Source organism: Argentina anserina, chromosome 7 (genome assembly GCF_933775445.1).
Source record: "Argentina anserina chromosome 7, drPotAnse1.1, whole genome shotgun sequence".
NCBI lineage: Eukaryota > Viridiplantae > Streptophyta > Magnoliopsida > Rosales > Rosaceae > Argentina > Argentina anserina.
Window position 1 is genome coordinate 15,602,345 of NC_065878.1, and position 22,905 is coordinate 15,625,249.

Here is a 22,905-nt window from a genome sequence, read left to right on the forward strand (position 1 = left end):
ATTAATCATCAACCATGATCTCTCCTTGAGAAAAGGTCAAGTTGTTAATGTCACAGTCGTTGTCATCATTAGCCAACATACCATTGTCAGAACAAACTTTGTTAACAAAAGATTCAACATCATTAACCAAAACAGAAGACATACTAGAATTAGATGGAATCTCATTGCTAGTTTCATCAGGAGGGTTGTGACCAAAGATAGCAGAAATACAATTACTGAAGACATCATGACTCACATTTTCAAAAGAGAGGTTTTTAGAAACATGATTTTGATGCTTGGACCCAATATTCTTCTTCAATCTTTGATAATGTTTATCAGATTTCAAACTACTAATACATCCCAAATTCGAAACATCTTTCATGGGGGCTCTGGAAGTAGGCTTAGACTTCGAATTGGAAACCTTATCTTAATGTATTCCTTCTTTCTTCCTAAATACCCACTTGTAGCCAATAAGTTTTCTTTCTTTGGGTCTAGGAACCATTTCCCACACATAATTCTTATGCAGAGATTCCATCTCTTCTGCCATAGCACCAATCCAACCTTCCATTTTTTCGCTTTCTATAGCTTATTGATAAGTAGTTGGATCACCTTGACTTATGGTTAGAGCATGACTCACATCTTCTTCTGTTTCGAATCCGTACCATTGTACCTTCTTTAAATTCCTCTTTGGTTTGTCAAGTGATATGACTCTCCTCACTAGCTCATGTTCTTGTGGGATGGGAGGATTTTGACCCCTACGTGGGGACTGCGCCACTTGAGCCCTAATTGGAGACTGTTGTTGCTGCCATGGTTCTTCAATGGCTACTTGATCATTCCCAACTTGCTCCACCTGAGCTTGAGAATCTTCAACTGATCGTTTAGCTAATGATATCTCGATTGCTTCTTCATCTTTTTCAGTAACAGTCATATTCTCCTCCTTGCTATTAGTTTCTACATTTAACGACATATTCTTCTCATCAAAAACAACATCCATGCTGGGCACGATTTTCTCATTGATTATATCCCACAACGTATAACCTTTTACTCATCTCTGAAAACCAATAAACACACATTCAAGTGACTTTGGTTCCAGCTTGGTTCTTTCATCTCTGGGAATATGTGCAAAGGCGCTACATCCAAACACTCTCAAGTTGGAATAATCAACTAGTTTTCCCGACCATACCTCCTCTGCACACTTGAAGTTAATAGCCTTTGAAGGTAATCGATTAATCAAGTAACAAGCATGATTAAGTGATTATGTCCAAAACTCTTCAGGTAACCCTGCATGAAGCCTCATGCTTCTTTCTCTCTCTAAGATAGTTCTGTTCATCTTCTCTGCAACACCGTTTTGCTAGGTAGTTTTCTTAACAATAAAGTGTCTTGTAATGCCTTCAGCCTTGCAGAATTGTAAGAACTGATTACTTATATATTCACCTCTATTGTCGCTTCTCAACACTTTGATTTTCCTGCCCGTTTGGTTCTCGACTTTAGCCTTCTAATTCTTGAACTTCCGAAAGACCTCATCTTTTGTCTTCGTAAAGTAAACCCAAACCTTCATTGAAAAATCATCTATGAAAGAGACAAAATATCTGGCCTACCCAACGATTTTGTTGATTCAGACCCCCAAACATCTGTGTGAATATAGTCTAATACTCATTTGGATTTGTTCTCACTGCTGCTTACGTTGAATGATACTTTGGTCTGTTTACCAAATGTGCAATACTTGCAAAAGTCAAGGCTGCAACTCGTTATGCCTTCTAGCTTATCTTGTTCGTGTAATTCTTGCAGCCCCCTTTGACTCATATGCCCTAGCCGTCTGTGCTAGAGCTCAGTTTTGTCTTCTTCCGTACAAACTGATGCTCCACCTACTATTGTAGAACCTGTGAGTTTATGCATATTATCAGGCTGCAACACACTTTTCATGTAGACCATCTGACCCTTCCCAACTTTGAGCACTTCGTTGTTACCTTTATGCCACAATTCCCCCTATCAAATAGACTTAGAGAAATCAGATTTCTACTCAAATGTGGAATGTCTGACCTTTCCCAATGTCCTGACAATGCCATCATACATTGAGATCTTTACTGTGCCGATTCCCATGATTTTACTTGGTGAATCATTCCCTATCAAAACTGATCTGGTGTCACTCTCTTCATATGTGTCAAACCAATCTCTATGTGCACATATGTGAAATGTGCAGGCTGTGTCCAAGGTCCAATGTCTAGGCGTGCCAGAGCTGGCTGAGATTGCAAGGAGTTCTCCATCATCGTTATCATTCCCAATAACGACATTGGCTGACTGGGAGCTTCCTCCAAGCATCTGCGCCTTGTTTTCCTTTCATTGTTTGTAATTTCTTTTCCAGTGGTCGGGTGAACCACATACAAAGCAACCATCATTCTTCTTTTCTTTACTTTTCCCTTGGATTTAGACTTGCCATTTTCTTCAAATCCACCACCTTTACTCTTAGACCTTCCTCTCTCATTCCCTCTAACACTTAGTCCTCGTGCTTGGGAATTATCTTCTTCCATCTGCATTCTGACATATTGTTCTAGGTTCTCACATACTCATGTAAGTGTGATGGTCTCTTTGTTGAATATCATGGTGGTCTTGAAGTGTTTGAATGATGATGACAAAGACTGTAGTAGCATCATAGTCGAGTCCTCATCTCCCATCTTTGCCCTAACCTTCTCCAAGTTAATTATGCAGTTTTGAAACTTGGATATATGATTAGTAAGATCATCCCATTCCTCCATCTTGAGGCCAAAGAGTTGTTCCTTCAAGAGTAGCTTGTTGCTGATGGTTGTACCCATATAAACACTTTGCAGTTTGTCCCATGCTTGCTTTGCTGTTAGCTCCTCTCCAATCTAAAGCACAACATTATCAGCAAGATGCAACTCAATGCAGCTCTTTGCTATCTTACATTTTCCCGCCCAATATGCATCAGACATTGCTATAGGCTTTGATTCTTTAAGAGCTACATCAACCTTATGCTGAATCAGAACGTTCCTCATCTTCCTGCCAAAGAGTGAAGTTGTTCTTGCCATTGAATAGCTTTATGGACGCTCTCACCTCTCATGCCTCAGCCATTCCTTTGCTAATCGACATCGCAAAATAAACCAGCTCTGATACTACGTGTTGTTATAAGCGCTTTTAGATCTTAATAGTTAGTTGCGATATAAGCAAAGAAAAGTAAACAGAAACACACCAAAGTTATAGTGGTTCAGCCGAAGTCTACCTCCACTGTGATCTCTCTTGAGAGATTTACTAGTACTGAAGAATTTAGGTATAAGTACTTATTGCAAACCTTAACCCTTCCTTGTCTAGCTCATATCTCTCTATCACCCTTTGCTCTCTTTAGGATTTCTGTATCTCTGTCTAAAACCCTCATGCAGCCCTATTTATATCAATAGGGGCTGCCGATATAATATGGACTAGGATTACTAAACCTAACACAAATCCTAATAGAATATTAGAAGATATACTCTTCTAAAACATATAGAAAAGCTGTGCCAACTTCTTTCTTTCTAAACCTGGATTTGATTATTGAATCCTAACTCTCCAGCATGTATCAACGAGCCAAAAATACAACAAATTTATCCACCTTAACAACATCACCAAGGATTTTCTCAATTTTGTTCAAAGTATAGTCTTTGAAGAACTGAACAGGTAAACCAAAAATCCTAACCCATAAAGCCATTTTACCAATTGAATCACACAAAGGGTTGAAATCTAGTTTCCATTTCCTGACAACAAGGGTCTTACCTGCCAAAATCCATGGTCCTTCGCATAGAGCATAATTCATATCATTTTTTTAACTTGAATTTGACAATATAGAAATCATCAGGGAGATCAATGAGTTGCCAACCTCCTTTTACCTACCATTTCCTGCGAAGCCCACGAAACATGAAATCGAAGAAGTTTGTGAAATTAACCTTCCCCATGAGTTTGACAATCATAGCACAATGCCATTTATAATCAATTTTGTTGCGAACTATCTTTGAGAAAGAGATGTTTTGCCCATGTTTGCCGAAATAGTAGTTGCAATCAGTTTCAGAAAAGTCAAAATCCTTTGTCATAGTTTGATGGAAACGATCAATAGGGTTTTTGAGAGTGCTCGCATAAGAAGGATGCGACAAGGAAGGAATGGGGTTTGGAAGAGCTGAGGCTAGCTCCTCTAATCTGAGCACATCACGATTAGAGTTGTAGTCACCACCGTGCTTGGAACGCTTGCGTTAAGAAGACATGAGACATGAGGCTCCGCCACCAGAAATAGGAGATGACACAGAGAGGAAACATAGAGGCTAGATCGACGACATATCAATCGGAAGAATCAAGCAGCGAAAGGTTTCTATGGGGAGGAGCGCGTGAGACGCGTACCAAAAGAAAACAGTTTTTTTTTTTTGGGTGAAAGAGGTGAGAAAAACAATTTTAGCTTTGGATGTATTTATCAAAATAATTTTAACTATTAATTTCCCAAATATATCTTTGAGTCTCTCTTTTCTTTTCTCTTGTCCAATATATTTCCATTTTGAAAAACCTCTCACAAATGCACAACCCCAACCTGACGAGTGACGGACCTCCTCTTTCAGCAAAAAATAGGAAACCAAAAAGAAAAAAATTACCCGACAACAGTCTCCTCCAATCCAAATTTCTGTAGTTGTTTCGTTTAAAGGAAAAAACCAAGCCCCCTTTTCAATCTAAATACCCTACTTCGCTTGCCCACATTTCTTTTCCGGCCCCTCTTCTTCTACCTCAGCCGGCTTAAAATCGCACCCCCCCCATTATCTTGATTCGTCGACACTTCCATACTATTGGGATTCCACTATTTATTCTTAGCTTGTCGTAACCCATTAACCCACATCCCTCTTTCTCTCAATTTTCTATGCTCCTGTTTTTAGGGTTTCGTCCTGTTCAATTGTAGATTCGATTTTGATGGTACTTGTAATCAAGTTTTAGTTTTTCTAATTTAATTTATGAATTTAGCTGCTGGGTAGGATTCAATTTTTGTGTTTCCTGAAATACCCGATATATATCTGCTGGTTTTTATAGCAAAAATACATTCTGGGTAAGTTTTTGGATTGAAGATAAACAAATCCTCTTATCTGGGTTTGTTGGTTGAAGCCGAAGTTCCACGTTAAAGCTGCGCTTTGAAATTGGTCTGGGTTTTATTTGACTGGGGAAAAGTAGAGAGGTTTGGTTGTGGAGGGTTTCGGATTTTAAGTGTATAAGGAAGTGAAGGGGAAAGTTAAGATTGCATGGGCGAACATGAAGTATGGGCACAGCCAGCAAGTGGGGTTTTGCCGAATGGCTTATTGCCCAATGAAGCTGCCTCCGTGATGAGAGTGTTGGATTCGGAGAGATGGTCCAAGGCGGAGGAGAGAACTGCAGAGCTTATTGCCTGCATTCAGCCCAATTCACCCTCAGAAGAACGCCGGAATGCAGTTGCTGATTATGTGCAGAGACTTATCAAGAATTGCTTCCCTTGCCAGGTTGGCTTACCCATACAGTTAGATACATATTTACACACTGTTATTGCTGTTTCGACAGAATGCTAGTTAGTTATGTAGGGTGGGAAATGCATTGATAAGCTCTTATATATTTTTTTAATTGTGTGATATCATAGACGTATATGAAGCATATAATTGAAATATTCCTTGCAAGCATAAGGATGAGAGCATTAGTATAGTAGCTCAAGGCACTGTGAACTGAGAGGAGACCCAACAACTTGTATACCCTTATAGGAATTCTGAGTTTTGACTTTCGGGAAATGGCATGGAATGAAATGAAAAGAGAGAGCTTCTTCATTTGATGAACAGCCTTTGTCTTTGTATTATCTTCGCCAAGCAGTGGTTGTGTCAGCAGGAGAAAACTGAGAGTTGATCTTGTTTTATATTAGTATTACAGTTAGTACTTAGTGGTATGATTATGATTGTGTGCAGGTGTTCACTTTTGGGTCTGTGCCCCTCAAGACTTATTTGCCTGATGGAGATATTGACCTTACTGCCTTTAGCAAGACTCAAAGTTTGAAAGACTCATGGGCCCATCAGGTTCGTGATATGCTGGAGAATGAAGAGAAGAATGAGAAAGCTGAATTTCGTGTCAAAGAGGTTCAATACATCCAAGCCGAAGTAGGTTCCCCCTTGCAGCTTCTACTTTTTATGTATTATATGCTTTAATTTAAATATCTTCGTCGTTTCTTTCATGTCGAGAGGAATTCCCTTATTTCTTTTAGGCCCCTGTTCAGAATCAGTACAATACTTGATTCTTTCTATATTAGGGTTTTACCTTTTGGGATCAGGAACACTAATACTTATCTCTGTTTTTCTACAGGTAAAGATAATCAAGTGCCTTGTGGAAAACATTGTGGTAGACATATCCTTTAATCAGCTTGGAGGCTTGTGCACCCTTTGTTTCCTTGAGGAGGTGAATGGTCAATCTTCAAGATAACAACCTTGTTGAATACATATATTCTGCGACTTATTGTTTTATTTGCTTCTGCAGGTCGATCAGGTTATAAATCAAAATCATTTGTTCAAGCGTAGTATTATACTGATAAAGGCCTGGTGTTATTATGAGAGCCGAATACTGGGTGCTCACCATGGACTGATCTCTACCTACGCTTTGGAGACATTGGTTTTATACATTTTCCATGTCTTCAACAATTCCTTTGCTGGACCACTTGAGGTGGCTATCATGCCCTTTGCAGATTATATTGCACTATTATGTGTGGATGGTTCTGAATGGTTTTGCAGTTTATTTCCGCGTTATCATTTGTGGATGGGTCTGAATGGTTTGCTTTGCTATGCAGGTCTTGTATCGGTTTCTAGAATTCTTTAGTAAGTTCGACTGGGAGAACTTTTGTGTAAGCTTGTGGGGTCCGGTGCCGATTAGTTCTCTTCCAGATGTAACTGGTATTGATAATTTGCTTGCAAATTTTTTTAAAAAATTCACTATGAATCACCCTATTTTGTTTGGTTTTATGTTTTAATTTATTTTATCATTGTACACGGTGCAGCTGAACCTCCTCGAAAAGATGGTGGAGAGTTACTATTGAGCAAGTCGTTTTTAACTATTGCTACACGCTCGTATGCTGTTTTCCCTGGAGGTCAAGAAAATCAGGGCCAAGCTTTTGTTTCCAAACATTTTAATGTTATTGATCCTTTGAGAATCAACAACAACCTTGGACGTAGTGTGAGTAAAGGTACATAATTTGGAAACTATATGCTTTTGGATAGATGTTTGTAGCACCCTTCCCTTGACGTTTATTTTCATTTCTGGCCAGTTTTGCCTTTGGGTTAGAGTAGAAAGTTTGTTGCTTAGTTAATTAGTGGTACTTGAATGCAACTGCCCCTGTGACCTTGGGAAAAAAAGAAAAGGAAGAGGCTGTTCTACTTCAAAATAGCAGCGTTGGAATTAGTTAAATGATGATATCCTATTTGCATAAGGAAATATTGACAGTAAAATTTACAGGTGCAGAATACCCGAGTACTTAATTTGTGTGCATGTGATCTTAATTGTGTCAGTACTTAATGTTTGTTGCTCAACGTGATAATATTGAATTAAGGTAAAACTGTGTTAATGCAATTATCTATTTATTGGTGATTTACAAGTTCTTGTAAGGTATTAACTATTAACTGTGTTCACATAGTGGGTGTTGATATGTGGTGCACTGTGTATTCATTTTGCAGGCAACTTCTTTAGGATACGCAGTGCATTTGCATTTGGCGCTAAAAGGCTGGCCAGGTTGCTTGATTGTGCAAAAGAAGATCTGTGTTTTGAAGTAAATCAATTTTTTCTCAACACTTGGGATAGACATGGAAGTGGTCAGCGACCGGATGCACCACATAATGATCTTACGCGCTTGCGACTTTCAAATGTAGACCACTTGCATGGATCTGAGAATCGTATGAACAAATTAAGCAGCCAAAGGAATGATAGATCCTCTGGTCGAGATACTCAAAGTGATGGAAAACGTGGTGGACGTAGTGTTTCCTCTCAGCATGGTAGTTATCCTAGAGATAGCACATCATGGAGCAGTGATTTGATTAGTGTACCTGATAGTCAAAGCCAAAAGAATCATGTTAAAATGAACATTGTGAGGGCCTCTGATCAGATTCGTAAGGAAATCAATCCTGCCCCAGGTGCACACGTGGACAAGGGCCATGGAAAACCTGATAGCTTGATTAATGACCTTCATGGGAGGTTTCTTTTCTCAAGGACACGCTCTAGTCCGGAGCTTACTGATTCATATAGTGAACCTTCCTCCCAAGGTCAGCGAAATAGGGCCCCAGAGAGTGGGAAAAACCAAACATATTCCACAAGGTTGGATAATAGCAGGAGGAAGAACCTTGAGGTTGATACTTTGGCAGGCCACAGAATCAGATCTTCAGCTGATGATCCTACATCTGCTAACCATATTTCATCCCAGCTAAGCTCAGATGTCATGGGTGAGTCAAATAGTAGCTACCAGGATGATTCCGGTTTGAGTACTGTTGCCGATGATTTTTCATCTATTTCGGGGACACAAGGGATGCACCAGGAGGAGCAAGATCTTGTTAACATAATGGCATCTTCTGCACCTCATGGTTTCAATGGACAAGTTCATCTTCCGCTGAACTTGGGTTCAGATCAATTACCATTTCCAATCCCACCTTCTGTTCTTGCTTCGATGGGATATGCTCAGAGGAATATGGGTGGTATGTTCCCTGCAAATTTTCCCATGATGGAGAGTCCTTGGGGAACAAATATGCATTTTCCACAAGGTTTTGTTCCGTCACCTTTAACTCATTACTTCCCTGGCATGGGATTGAGTGGATTGACATCTAATCCTGAAGAATCGGTGGAATCCGGTAATGAAAATTTTGGTTCTATGGAAATGAACTCAAGTGAAACTGATCATGATTTCTGGCACAACCAGGAGAGGGGATCTACTAGTGAATTTGATCATGATAATGGAGGTTCAGAAATGCATGAGGCAGATGATAGGCAACAATCAACTTCAGCTGGTTATAACTCCCATCCGTCATCTCGGATAGGCGCTGCTGCAAGTTCTATGCGAGTTCAACAAAAGTCCCCTAGAGAAAGCAGAGATTCACTGAGGGAAGATCATGTGGATAATTCCCAGTATCAAGACAACCAAGGAAATGAGGTATACTTTGATGACAGAGTGAGTTCGAGGTCTTTGTCTGCCACTTATACTAGTTCTGCAAGAAGCAAGACCTCCTCTGAGAGTTCTTGGGAAGGATCATCAGCAAAAGTGTCAAAGTCAACAAGAGAAAAACGGGGTAGAAAAGCTGCTCTGTCAACAGCTCCATCTACCTCATATGGGAAAGGTAAGAGTGCGTCTGAACATTCTTCTACTCAGGCAGATGATGAAAACAAAAATTGGAATCAGATAACAACTTTAGGTTCTGAAATAGTAGAAAGAAGCACACTATCCCAACCGGTTGATTCGGTGCTTGTTCCAAGACATCAAATGCCTAGTTTTGAACCATCTCAAGCAAGTGGATCAGATTCGCTGATGCCTTTCCCAGTGATCATAGGGCCCGGCTCTCGTCAGAGAGCTACAAATGATGCTGGTCCTGCCTATTTTTATCCTACGGGACCTCCAGTTCCATTCTTTATGGTACCATCATATTACAATCTCCCAGCAGAGTCAGGAACTTCAGATGTATCAAGTCAATTAAGTAGGGAAGATGGACCTGAAAGGGATTCTGGTCAGAACTTTGATTCAGCTGAAGGAAATGATCAACCTGAGTTAAGACTTTCGAACTCCATGGGGGTTACTCCTATTGAGCCATCAGAGTATAAATCTGACATCCTTCACAGTGACATTCAAAGCCATCTCAAGAATTTGAATTATGGACGGCAGTGCCAAGATTTTCCACCAATGGTTTGCCCTTCGCCTGTTATGGTGCCCCCTGTCTACTCGCAAGGGCGATTGCCTTGGGATGGTCCTGGGAGACCTCTCTCAGCCAATATGAATGTCATCTCTCAGCTTTATGGCCCCCGTATAGTTCCTCTATCTGCACCTCACCAGTCTGTTTCTAACAGACCTGCTAATGTGTATCAACGCTATGTTGATGAGATTCCAAGATACCGCAGTGGCACAGGAACCTACCTTCCAAATCCTGTAAGATAATATGTACCTCTTCCATTGTATTATCTTGCGATATCTTTTCTTGTTATTATTAGTATTGTCAGAATGGAGGGGGGTTGTATCTGCTTCAGTGACAGGGTCTTTTCTGTTGTGTTTCCGAGTACCTTGCTCTTAGTCTGGTTTGGTTTATGAAAAACTGGCTTTATTTGAAGCATGATGTAGAAAAGTTTTTAGCCATACCAAACACTGTAGTTGTTGATAACTTGGATCCTGCTGTAGTTTTGATTGATCTCAATTTTTTTTTCTTTTACATAATTTTAGAAGGTTTCTGTAAGGGATCGGCATACTTCAAGTGCAAGAAGGGGGAGTTACAATTATGACAGAAATGATCACCATGGTGATAGAGAAGGGAACTGGAATGCCAACTCAAAGTCGCGAGCTTCTGGGCGCAACCACAGTCGCAGCCAAGCTGAGAAGCCAAATTCAAGAGTAGACCGTATGGCAGCTAATGAGAGCCGTGCTGAGAGGCCATGGAGCGCACATAGACATGACTCATTCCCTTCATATCAATCTCAAAATGGTCCTATCAGGTCAAGCACTACACAGAGTGGTTCCACTAATGTGGCATATGGCATGTATCCACTACCAGGCATGAATCCCAATGGGGTGTCATCAGATGGATCTACCATGCCCTCTCTTGTCATGATATATCATTATGATCATAATGCTGGCTATGGGCCACCTCCAGAAGACCAGCTGGAGTTCGGTTCTCTTGGACCAGTGGGTTTCACAGGTTTGAATGAAGTTCCACAGTTAAATGAAGGGAGTCGGATGGGTGGGGTATTTGAGGAACAAAGATTTCATGGTGGCTCTACTCAACGATCTTCTCCTGATCAGCCTTCATCACCACACATCCAAAGGTAGTTCGTTGTCATTCTTTTGGTCCTTCATTAGTTCCATTTCTGAGCAATGGGAGAAGCCCCAGGTTCAATTGATGGTGTATGGCCATGTCCTGGAAGATCTCATTCAGTGTCGGTGTAGTTACTTTCAACCTATTTGCTTTGTTGGGACTATCTTGTGATGCTTTTAAATTGTCTGAACAGGGGAGTATGATTACTTTGCCAGATTAGTGGCTCCAAGGAATTATCAGGATGAAAAGTGAGGATCTTCCCCTTCTAGCATAGTCAGGTCAGGGAGGTAATGGTGATGGGATAAACTACAATGAGAACCCCGCTCCCATGCATTATCAAGTGATGTTGTTATCCCTATCCCATTCTCAGAAAGGAAGAGTTGAATTTCCTGTCGATGATTCTTAATCTCATACGCTATGCCTGCTTGGAGCTTTTATATACACTGGGAAGTACTTTACTTACTCCCTCTTCTTTCTGGTTAACCACTTGCTCCCTTTCAAAAGGGTACAATACTACAATATCGTTGGTGGTAAATGATGATGATGATGATGCTTGTGCTGGTGAAGGGGAGAGCAGGACTCGGCGACACAGATTTGAATTTAGGGTTAGGACTTGTAACTCTACTAAACTACAAACTTGCTTTAGGTTTGAAATCCCACAGAATGTTGGGGATTTCATTCAGGATCTGTATCAGTTATCTTTTACATGCTGTTTAAGATTCAACAGTGTAGCAATAACATCACCATTCTATTGCATCATGTTTGGTAACCTCGACTTTTTTTTTTCCTGTTGCTGCAACAGCTTTTTATGGGATTTGAAAATATAAGAAACTACATTATCCTACAATCACATATGCTGGAATTGTTAAACATACTTGAGTGAGTTGGACTTCCAGCACCCTTTAACTACTGTTTTGAGCTTTAGCTTGACAAATGAAGAATTTGGCATTGAAGGTGTCACAACTCACTACAATGGAAGCCTCAAACATTTCAGAAGCAACCGTTGGTTGGATTGAAATGATCTTGCGTTCGGCAGTTGTGAATCGTCAACAGGTAAACTCTGTACAGCAGCACAACTAAGGAAAATCCCGGTGATGGAACTCGTACAATATCAGGGACACCTTGTATTTCAGCTCCATGATAGGGAAAATTATAATTAAGCAAAACCTAGTAGATAACAACTCCACCCCCGGAATGGTTGGGATTCTTGTGAACATTACGACCACTGGTGCTACAATACTTTGAGTCAATAAAAGCTTTGGGGAAAAAGTTCATTCTTATTACTGGAAACGACAGACTGAAGGTCGAAAATGGTAATGAAGATTGCACAGTTTTACGTAGCTCCATGCAAATCAACTATTTTGTTGACTGAGTTGGCACAAAACAAGAAGATGAATTTCTAACGAAGTGAAAGCCATTTTGCAACTAATTGTTAGCTTGAGATTTTTAGTAGGATATGCAACGTTTATATCATTAGAGACACATGCATCATTAGTAGATTAAGCTCTGGAAGTATCATAAAATGCTCTGGAACTTCCATGTGACATAACAAGTCTAACTTAAGCGGGGAGGAATAATGAGATTGCAAAAACTGGACAGTAGATAATTGTTTAACTCTCTTGAGTTTTCATGATGGCAGGAAACTGTGACTCGACAGAGTCAAATGAGCAACTCTTACCACTATAGACCTCCAACGGGTCTCTGGTGAAAAACCGTAGCTAAGCTCTTACATTTTAACAATAATTCTACAAGAAATACAATGACGAGAATGGTCATCGCACATAAGTTGAAGAAATACAAAGCATGACAAACTTGTAACAAATGTCTAAGCAACTTCAAGGATCAGGATTGTAATCTTCTTTTTCTCGCAAACAAAATACTTCAATAATTGATAAACCCTAGCCTATTGCAATTAATCAATAAACACTATTGCGGCCTTGCAGGTAATGTATAAACCCTAGCCTACCAATCTTTCATCGATCAACAACTAGAAGAAACATCTAAACACCAAATAGAGACTTTGGACTAAAATCCCAAATTCTAGTTTCTAGGGTTTCAATGTGTGGCATATATCAACAAACTTCACTCTTTTCCAAGACTTTGGACTAAAATCGAACAGATATATGCAAATCGAAGGCTTCCATCGATTCACATCTATGAAATACTTTAATCAACAAACGAGTCTAGCTAGATTTCTTCAAAAAATTCAAAAAAAAAAAACTAATCTGATAAATGAGTCGAACACTGAGGCTAGCAAGATCATGTTATGTAATCGAACAATTATAAACCCTATCTTACCTCTGATCGAATACGTTTAATAACTATAACATTCAATAATTCTGATGGAACCGACATAATAAAAACCAAACCTCACAAATTTAACTACAAAATATGATCCCAGTGGAGTAGGACTCAAATTATATCAACATCAACGTCCTCAAATGCGATGTTATCACCGTCGCTGTTGTCCTCGTCGACATCGTCACCGCCCTCATTAGGCCTAAAGGTGTCGTTCAGCTCCCCATAAGCCTTGAGTAAACGGGCCTCATCAGGCATGTACTTGTGGATGACATCAGCCTTGCCATCCTGGAAGTCTCTTAAACCGACAAGGAGAATGTCACCGGCGGCAATCCAGACCTTCTTATGTAACTTTCCCGAGATGTGACACAGGCGGGTAACGCCGTCATGGCACCTGGCTTCCAGTCGGCCGTTGCCTAACATGCGCGTGACCTGCGCGTATTCCTGGCCGTCTTCTTTGAAGAGGAGCTCTCTCTTCTCGTCATCGGCTTCGTTCTTTCCCCTCTTGCGGTTCTTGCCTCCCTTTCCTTTGTTCTTCGGCATCTTCTTGTTCTTGTTTTTCTTCTACTTCTTTCTTGGTCTTGTTTGTTCGTTGTGTTTCTTCTTCTTATATAAAGGGCTTTTCTTGGTCTCCAAGAAGGAAAAGGAAACCAAGAACCAATATTAAATATCCTTAATTGTTGCGTGTAAAGAAGACGCGCGTCGACCTACGCGTCTCCCTCTCGTCCTCAGTTCTCCCTCATAACCCAGAACCCCATGATCGGTCTCAATTAGCTCAGACCCGTATTAAGTTGTTAACTCTCATACCTTCTATCAATTTTAGGATTATGGATTTTTCTACCAGATCCAAAGCCAATCCTTTCACAGTTTCACCAAGCTTAGATGAACCAATAGCAAAGAGTGGATATGGCGAAGCTAGTTTTGGGTTTTTCTGGGCCGGAGCTCCTAGAAGTCGTTAGTCTGTCCTCCCTGTTTGTTGATTCCCACTATAAACTCAACCTCACCAATACGATTACTCCTCCATCTTCAACCACCATAGCCTGGCCGTGCTTCATATTTATGTGATTTGGGCCTTCTTTCTGTCTAGGGAAATGGGGGCTTTGATGGCATTGTGTTGGAATCTTGGTCAAGATGGGCAGCTTACCGAGTTTTGCATGATCCAAAGATTCGGAATTCGGTAAAAACTAATTTTACTCTTCATCTGTTAGAAGTTAGAATTCCTTTGGTTAATTATTTCGGTAGATGATGACATGTATAGGATGTTCATTTTGTTGAATTATTTCCACTGATAATGATGCCTTTCACCATTCCAGTTTTACAATGTTTACCCGATTCATTTCAAGTTTTGCAAGTACCAGAACTTTGATTGAAAGCAATCTAGCTGTGTTGCTGTTGGATAATATGTGCCTTTGGTATCTCAGTTTTATACAAACATAGACACAAAGCAGGTAATATGACTAATATCTGAGCTTCGTACGCAATCTTTGTTTTCTGGGGTCACTTCATTAGGTTAATGAGAATCTATTATCTTATATTCCAATATTGTTTGGAAGTTATTTCTTAGATTGCCTTCTCTCTCTCTCTCTCTCTCTCTCTCTCTCTCTCTCTCTCTCTCTCTCTCTGAAAAGAAGGTGGACTCTTCTTAAAAAAAAAACTAAAGAGAGAATCAAGGACTGAGTCTAAGTAGCCCAACTATTAAGTTTTTTTGGTGCTTAAGTATCAGTCTACAGATGCTTGCTAGTTAAGAATAATAGAACAAAGATCATAATCCTTGAAATCCTTAGAAGTAGAAGCCCATAATCAACATAACTCTCTCCCTCAGGTTTTCCGTCTCTACCCGTCTACCCTCCATAATGATTATTTTCTGTGATTGTTGATTTTACCTTTTGACTAACAAAATTAATTTGTTGCAACTCGTAGTGTTTGATAGAAATATGTACCTCTTCCAAATCCACTAAGATAATATGTAGGGCTGTAAGTAGAGGTCGAGCCGCTCGTGTTCGACTCGTTTTTAACCTGTTTGGCTCGAGCTCGTTAAGTTAAATGAGTCGAGTTTGAGCTCAATATTTAATCCGGCCTTGAAAATGAGCCGAGCTTAAACAACAAGTATTCAGCTCGTTCGACTCGTTTAGCTCGTGAGCTAGTTCAGACTTATTAAAGCTCGGCTCGTTTATTAATAAAGTTTAACTTATTAACTTTTATAGTATATATAAAGTGTCATTTTTATCTTTAAAAAATATAATTTTTATATGAGAAATAATATTAAAAATATAATATTAGTTCGAAAGAGCTAAAATGTTTCTTTCAAGAATAATTAGTTAAGACTTTAAGTTCTATAACGAGTTTGATTTATTATTTTAATTTTATTACAAATATAAAAGATTTTGTCTGATACGATGACGTTTGATTTTGAATTTTCTTTTTAATTTCTAATTTAAAATTTTAATATCGTATTATTAAAGCCGTCTCAATTCGACTCCGATCTCATCTAATAAAATGAGCCGGCCCGAGCCTAGCTCGAGCTTTTTAAAGCCGAGCCGAGCTTGAACATGAATAACAAAAATCAAATTTTGGTCCGGCTCGAACTCGATCGAATGAAAACGAGCCAAACATGAACCACTTAATATTCGGCTCGACTCGGCTCATTTACACCCCTGATAATATGTACCTCTTCCATTGTATTATCTTGCGATTTATTTTCCTGTTTTTCCATTATTGTTATTATTCGTATTCCTTATTATTAGTATTGTTGGAATGGAGGGGGATTGTATCTACTTCAGTGACGGGGTCTTTTCCGTTGTGTTATCCGAGTACCTTGCTCTTAGTCTGGTTTGGTTTATGAAAAATTGGCTTTATTTGAAGCGTGATGTAGAAAAGTAGTTAGCCATACCAAACACTGTAGTAGATGATATCCTGCTGCAGAAAACAAGAAGATGAATTTCTAACGAAGTGAAAGCCATTTTGCTAAAATCCCCCACTTTGGTGAATGAAACTAATTGTTAGCTTGCAACTTTTAGTATGATATGCAACATTACTTTGGAGACACGTGCATCATTAGTAGATTGAGCTCTGGAAGTATCATAAAATGCTCTGGAACTTCCATGCGACATAACAAGTCTTGGGGGGTAGTTATGGGATTGCAGAAACTGGGCTGTGTTTAACTCTCTTGAGTTTTCACGAGGACAGGAAACATAGAATAATGATTTAATGGACAGATTAACAACAGACTGGCCTTTATAGAATATGCTATCAATTTAGTTGATAGATTAGCCTTGCAAAGGCCCTCAATTTCTTTATGGCTCTAACTATTGAGACTTGAGTGATGGCCCGTAAGTATTGCCTGAGAACTAAGGAGCTGCATTAGAGAGAGAAATGATATGACCGTAGTCGAATAACTTCCGGTACATTTGGCAAGACAGGCGTGCAAGCAAATAGAACCTATAAAAAGACGGGTATTGACTATGGAAAAGCCGAGTAACCTAATATTGGCGACTTACAACATTTCCAGGCCTTAACTAATGTACTCTTTATAGGATGAATGCCTCACATTAAGAATGGACCACAAAATTGAACAAGGCTCGAATTTAACTTGCTTACAAGTTATAACGATACCGGCTCGAAGCGATTCATATATCTTTAAAATTGATCAGTTTGTGATTGATCCCACTGAAAATAGCAGAGGGAGCTGATCCGCTGATGCTGAGGAACAATGAAGTGTCTTGTTTTGGATTTCCAGGTTGTTTTCTTTGCAGCCCATTCTTTTTTCTATAAAATATCTCAAAGCCATTCTTGTTCCAATGCTGCAGTGAAATGTGTTTGCGTTGGATCTCCTCTTGATTCATTTGATGTTTTCAACCAAACATATCACTCATCTCTACACTGACGAAAGCTCATCCATTGTCTGTATTTGGCCAGAGAAAAATAAAGCAAAAGCAAAGATAAAAGTGGAACACACGCAATAGTTAAAAACATTTTGGTGTAAGATCTGTGGTCTTGCAAAAGTTAGAAGCTATTGATCTCTATCAGTTCCAGACTTCTAGTAGTTGATGGAAATATATGGACGAGTTTCAAACAATTACAAATCTGTGTTCACTTTCTCAAGGAGCATCTCACCAACTAGCTGCTATAAGATTATTTGGACCGCAGTCCAGGGACATTCTTAAGACCCATCTTACCTAGAACCATCTTGGCAATGGCAGGAGGGTTGTCCAGCCCCATGCTTCGGCTAAACTCATTAGCAAGCTCCACAAGCCTATGCTTATCACGCCCTATTTTCTTATTTGAATTATAATACCCAAGCCACGCTTGGTATGCTGCTTCCTTGTTCTTCATGTCCACTTGGGATAAAGCTCGTTCCACCTGTTAAGATAAAGCATCAATATACTTGTGTAACTCAAACCTCTATGCTTCAAGGACAATGGAAAACGACCAGAATTTTTTTTGGGTGGGGGTAGGGAACCAACCTTCTTCGTTGTATCTGGATCAATCAATGGTACAGGAGCCTTGGTCATTGGCAAATCTTTAATAGTGGATAAGAAGAATTCCTCCCAAGGCGCCAGTAGCAAAATTCCTTGCCCTTCTTTGCCCTTACGGCCAGTTCTGCCTAGTCGATGAATATACTGTTGTCTATCAGCTGGAATGCCAACCTGTCATTGCAACAAAACAGGAGAGAAGATAAGGGAAACTTGTATTGTATAAAGCATGAACAGGCCAAAGACCTTGAGTCCTGATAGATAGAAGTATCTTGCACTACAAATTAAAGCATAACTCTGGAGTGTAAATGAACTGCAGAGTCAAAATATATACACGCATCTTTAATGTGCCTTACAAGCATGCTTGATGCTTCTAACAATCAAGAGATGAACAACATAATCCTAAACATCCCATGCCCAAATAAATGGCAAGGGACCATGAACGCAAGTCAATGAGCTAATAATTTGACATTTTTTACCTGTATGACTAGAGTAACATCTGGATAATCAACACCACGTGCAGACACATCAGAAGTCACCAGGATAAGACCCTTTGATTTCCGAAATTCATCAGAAACCCTAGTTCTATAACTCTGTGGCTTTCTGGAGTGGATCTCTCTAACATTCAAGTTCAGCTCACCGAGAAGGTTGGCGACCAGTCGTGTGACCATTGCAGTAGTACAGAATACAAGAACCTATGCAGAAAAGAGAGTCCCATATCATAGATGAAGATTCAAATAACAGCAGTGATGCTTATGTTGATGCTATCTAGAGAAACTGTAAAATTGATTGATCAAACAAGGCAGTTTATAATAACAATTACACGCAAGCATCCACATTTTCTTCAAAAAAAAGTTAGTATACCAGCAACTAGGCTGTGTGGTACTATGATGCATACCTTATAGTCAAGATCGTCTGCAATATGCTCTTTAAGAAGACTATACACATAGGAGAAATGCTTGTCCAAAGGAGCAACCAAATGAGTTTGTCTGACCTGAAATCATCCACATATTCAGAATGCGCAGCACAATAGTACTGTAAATTTTATATTTTTAGTTACATTATTAAAGATAAGTGATCATATGTATTATACATGTCATTCAATATGCTACCTGTGCATGTGTCTCCTCACTGCCTTCCACAACGGTGGTAATATATTCATGATCTCTTTTTAAAGCAATATGACAAATTTGACGGACCTACAATTAAGAATGACATCATGTCACAAATACTTGTAACCAATATAAGAAAGAAAGAATAACAAAAGAAGGGATGAAATAAACCTCTTCTGGAACTGTGGCAGAGAACAGTAATGTCTGTCGCTGCTTTGGAACAGCTGCTATAATCCTTTCAATGTCTTTACGGAATCCCATATCGAGTAAATGATCAGCTTCATCAAGTATGAGGACTTTGACACCCATAAGCCTAGTTGCGAAACCTGCTGTATTCTCAATGTGATCTTTGAGCCTTCCCGGTGTAGCGACAAGAATCTATTAGTTATAAATGTGACATGTCAGATATAGAACGAGTTTTATTTTTATCCTAATGCATCCTATTTATGGTATACATGCAGCACAACATTTAGCGATCATGTGATGATATAAGCATTTGGACAGTTTGTTATGTCAGACAGTAGGATCAAATTCAACCTTCCAATACCTTAATTTGACTTAATATATCTAGTTTAGTTAACCATTCACTCCTAACCAATCTTAGATTGTTGTGCTCCAACAATGTCTAGTAATAAAACAACTCAATGAAGTTACTAGATAAGTGATCACCTGAATGAAACACAACAAAACCCTAAATGAACGACTCTTGCAGAAATGATAGAGATGTTACCTGGCAAGGGTTTGCTTGCATGCGTTTCTGTTCTAGAGCAAGTCTTGTACCTCCAATCACAACTTGAACACCAATAGAAGGATGATACTTCAACAATTTAGTGGCTTCGACTGCAGCTTGATTTGCCAGCTCTCGAGTTGGACATATTACAAGTACAGAAATTGGGGGTCTCTTATGGTCACGGCCAATAGGAGGTGAATTTACTACAACCTCAATTGATGGAAGCTGATATGAAGAATATCACCAATTAATATGATGAAGTGAAACCCCGATAATTACATTCATTGATAAGCGAATGCCATATGATGAATAAACTACATAAAACCATCGAATTTTAACATTTTTGAGAGAGACTAATAAGGTGCCATACCAAGAATGCAACAGTTTTCCCAGTCCCGGTTTTGGCCTTGGCTAGAACATCCTTGCCTACAAAACATAATTAATCAGAATAAAGCAATTCCATAATATGGACACAGGCAGATCAATCAACTTCAACAGCAGGAGAAAAAAAAAACAAAATTTCTATATCGAACACTGATTTATCGTTAAAAATAATAGTACCCCTATTTGCAAAGATCATGCATAGTTTCATAAAGAGCAAACCTTTGAGTATGACAGGAAGAGTAGCCTCTTGTACCACAGTCATATTCTCATATCCTGCATCCTTGATTCCCTTCAAGGAAAGTGGCGAGACCGAACACTGATCAAACCTGCAAGCATTGCAGCAAAATTAACACAAGCAAGCAACTTTACACTAATCCACCACATAAAAAAAAAACACATCAACAAAACCATACCTTGTGTCACTCAAATAAGACTCAGAGTCTCCACCTGAACTCTTCAGCACAGCCTTCTGACTCACCACCTTATCCGAACCAAACAATGCTGCGGCACTCTTACCTTTCAACACTTCACGACCATCCTCCTCATCCTCATCATCTTCCGAAGCAGCACTATCACTATCTTCCTCGGTTTGCAACCCCCCAATGCCAGAACCAAGCTCATCCACCTCATCCTCATCACTATCATCCACCACAGGCCTTTTCTTAATCGAATCTTTCCTCACCCACTCTCCGCCGCCACCGCCTCTTCTGAAGCTGGAATCCACCTCTCTCCCACCTCTTTTCGCCACAGAACTCGAACTTGCTTTGAAATTGGGGCTCCTCCTCGCCGAAAACTCATCCTCTCTAACAGCATTGTCCCCAAATTTGTTATCAAACCTTCTCTCCATCCGTGGATTCGAGCTCGGCCTCCGATCACCAAAGCTTGAACTCCCACCTCTACTACTCCTCGTCGGAAATGACCTACCTCCTCTACCACCACCACCACGGCCACCGTCCTCCCTTCTACTCATCGGAGAAGACCGGAACCCTCCCCGAGCTGTTCCAAACTCATCAGCGCCGCCGCCGCTATCTCTCCTGCTCCGCTTAACCGGATACGCCTCTCTATCCCTATCGCCGCCCCTATCTCTAACCCTACCCCTCCTATCACCGTCGAAATCGTCTCCCTTGCGGCGGGTCGGGTCGGTCCGCAGCTCGCTGACCCAGTCGCTGAGCTCAGCCTCGTCGTCGACCAGGCTCTTGGATCCGCCGACCGATTTCCGCTCGTATCCGCGGGCGAATTGGGAGCCCGACCCGGAACCCGACGACCCGGTGCGGAAGGCGCGGGAGGAGAGAGTGCGGTGGGAGCCGAGGGCGAGGTAGCGGAGGCGGAGAGGGAAGGCGCGGGAGAAGGCGGGTACGGGTCGGGGCGCGAAAATGGAGGAGGAGGAGGGTCCGAATTTCATGGAGAGGAAGCCGGTAGGGTTGTTGAGGAGGCGGAGTTGAGGGAGGAGCTTAACGGGCATGGACGAAAGCGACGTCGTTTTCATGGAAGTCGAGTCCCCCGAAAATGGGGATTTAGGGTTTAAGAGATTTTTTCAGAGGCAAAGTGTTGGGATTTATAGGGGATAGTGTTTAAGCTGTGATATATTTTCTTATCCCGCCAACTGGGTCGTTTATGGGTTGACCCGTTGCGCCTTTGGGCAACCCGATGTTTCTATTTTTCTTTTTGTGTTTTTGTTTTTGGTGGAACTAACTAAAACATTCATTATAACCTAAACATGGTAATTGACCAAAAAAAAAACATGGTAGGATTCTTATCTCAACAAGGAAGAATCTGATTTATATCTTGAAAAATGTCTCATCAGTTGTTTATAGATTGTTAACACCTCTCCCTGAACGGGGTGATTTCTGGTTAAATCTCCTCTGATTCTGATCGCCGGACCGGTGACCGGCAACCCGCTATTGACGCCGCCCAAGGTAGCTCGCTTGAACAGTATATACATCTTGTGATAGTCCACATTCCCACATTGAAGGGAGAGCCTAATACTTCTCCCAATGCATCTATAAAAGGCTTACATATATTACCTAAAAAGGATAATGTATTCCTAAATCTTTAATCCTTGAGTTTGAGTTATCCCCCGGATTACTAACTTAAGGTTCAAAGAGTCAAATGTCGGCGCACCGCTAGCCTTTTGATTTGACACGTGTTGTGTGCAGGTCCCACTGAACTGACACATCAGAATACAAGGCTACGAGAAGTTGGATCCCCCGAAATTAGCTCCCATAACATTTGGCGCTAGAAGGAGGGTCCTCGTCAGTACGATTCTTCCAAGTAGACCAACAAATGGCCATCCTTAATGAAAATCCATCTCCCCGTCGATATCCTCCCCTGGAGGCGGACACCTTACTCTCGCTAAGGCTGTTCCCCGATTCGGAACCCACGGTCGGAGGGTCGTCTCATGTCTCGTTTGCTGACCCTAATGTGACATTGGAGATGACACTCCAAGATGTTGCGAGGCTCCAGGCCGAAAAATAGGAGGAACGTCAGGCTACCTGGGCCGCCTTGGCAGGGGCGGCCAAACGTAAGAAGGAACAACAACTCATTCGGGCTGCTCTTGAAAGCCAAATTAGGATAGACAAAGCTCTTGAAACAACGCAACAATGGTTTCTCAACCCGACGCCGCAGATTCTGCCAGCAACGAAAACTCTTGAGGCGCTACTACGGTTGGAGCCACAATGCATGACAAAGTAGGTCACCCAACCATTGCTCTCCGCATTTTTGGACTGGTTGCCGCCACCTCCCCAGTATGTGATGGACTTGGACCCGGAGGATCCGGGGTAAATCAGAATGACTAGGAGGCCCCAACAGAGCCTCAGCCAGTGCAGGAACTCCAAACTAGCTCCTGCTCCAAATGAACGAGACCTTGGAATATTTGACTACTATGGTAGATGGGATTGAGACCCGAAACGTGCCTCGTCCAC

General features: G+C 40.7%; 3 protein-coding genes across 3 annotated transcripts; 1 reads left to right on the forward strand and 2 right to left on the reverse strand.

Moving 5' to 3' along the window:
* The first annotated feature begins 4,726 nt into the window (after window positions 1–4,726).
* On the forward strand, window positions 4,727–11,775 carry LOC126802259 (uncharacterized). The gene is made up of 9 exons (XM_050529864.1): window positions 4,727–5,468; window positions 5,919–6,107; window positions 6,310–6,402; window positions 6,481–6,663; window positions 6,788–6,890; window positions 6,995–7,180; window positions 7,668–10,111; window positions 10,400–10,998; window positions 11,182–11,775. Exons 1-9 carry the CDS (start codon window positions 5,235–5,237, stop codon window positions 11,189–11,191), a joined length of 4,041 nt encoding a protein of 1,346 aa, XP_050385821.1. The 5' UTR covers window positions 4,727–5,234; the 3' UTR covers window positions 11,192–11,775.
* A 1,455-nt stretch (window positions 11,776–13,230) lies between these two features.
* LOC126802267 (eukaryotic translation initiation factor 1A-like) lies at window positions 13,231–13,880 on the reverse strand. The gene has a single exon (XM_050529874.1). The coding sequence runs from the start codon at window positions 13,827–13,829 to the stop codon at window positions 13,401–13,403; it is 429 nt and encodes a 142-aa protein (XP_050385831.1). The 5' UTR covers window positions 13,830–13,880; the 3' UTR covers window positions 13,231–13,400.
* A 3,343-nt stretch (window positions 13,881–17,223) lies between these two features.
* Window positions 17,224–21,531, reverse strand: LOC126802261 (DEAD-box ATP-dependent RNA helicase 31-like). The gene is made up of 10 exons (XM_050529866.1): window positions 20,398–21,531; window positions 20,204–20,310; window positions 19,971–20,026; window positions 19,601–19,825; window positions 19,042–19,248; window positions 18,871–18,957; window positions 18,657–18,752; window positions 18,238–18,453; window positions 17,750–17,932; window positions 17,224–17,645 (listed from the first exon to the last, which is right to left on the reverse strand). Exons 1-10 carry the CDS (start codon window positions 21,468–21,470, stop codon window positions 17,418–17,420), a joined length of 2,478 nt encoding a protein of 825 aa, XP_050385823.1. The 5' UTR covers window positions 21,471–21,531; the 3' UTR covers window positions 17,224–17,417.
* Window positions 21,532–22,905: the final 1,374 nt, after the last annotated feature.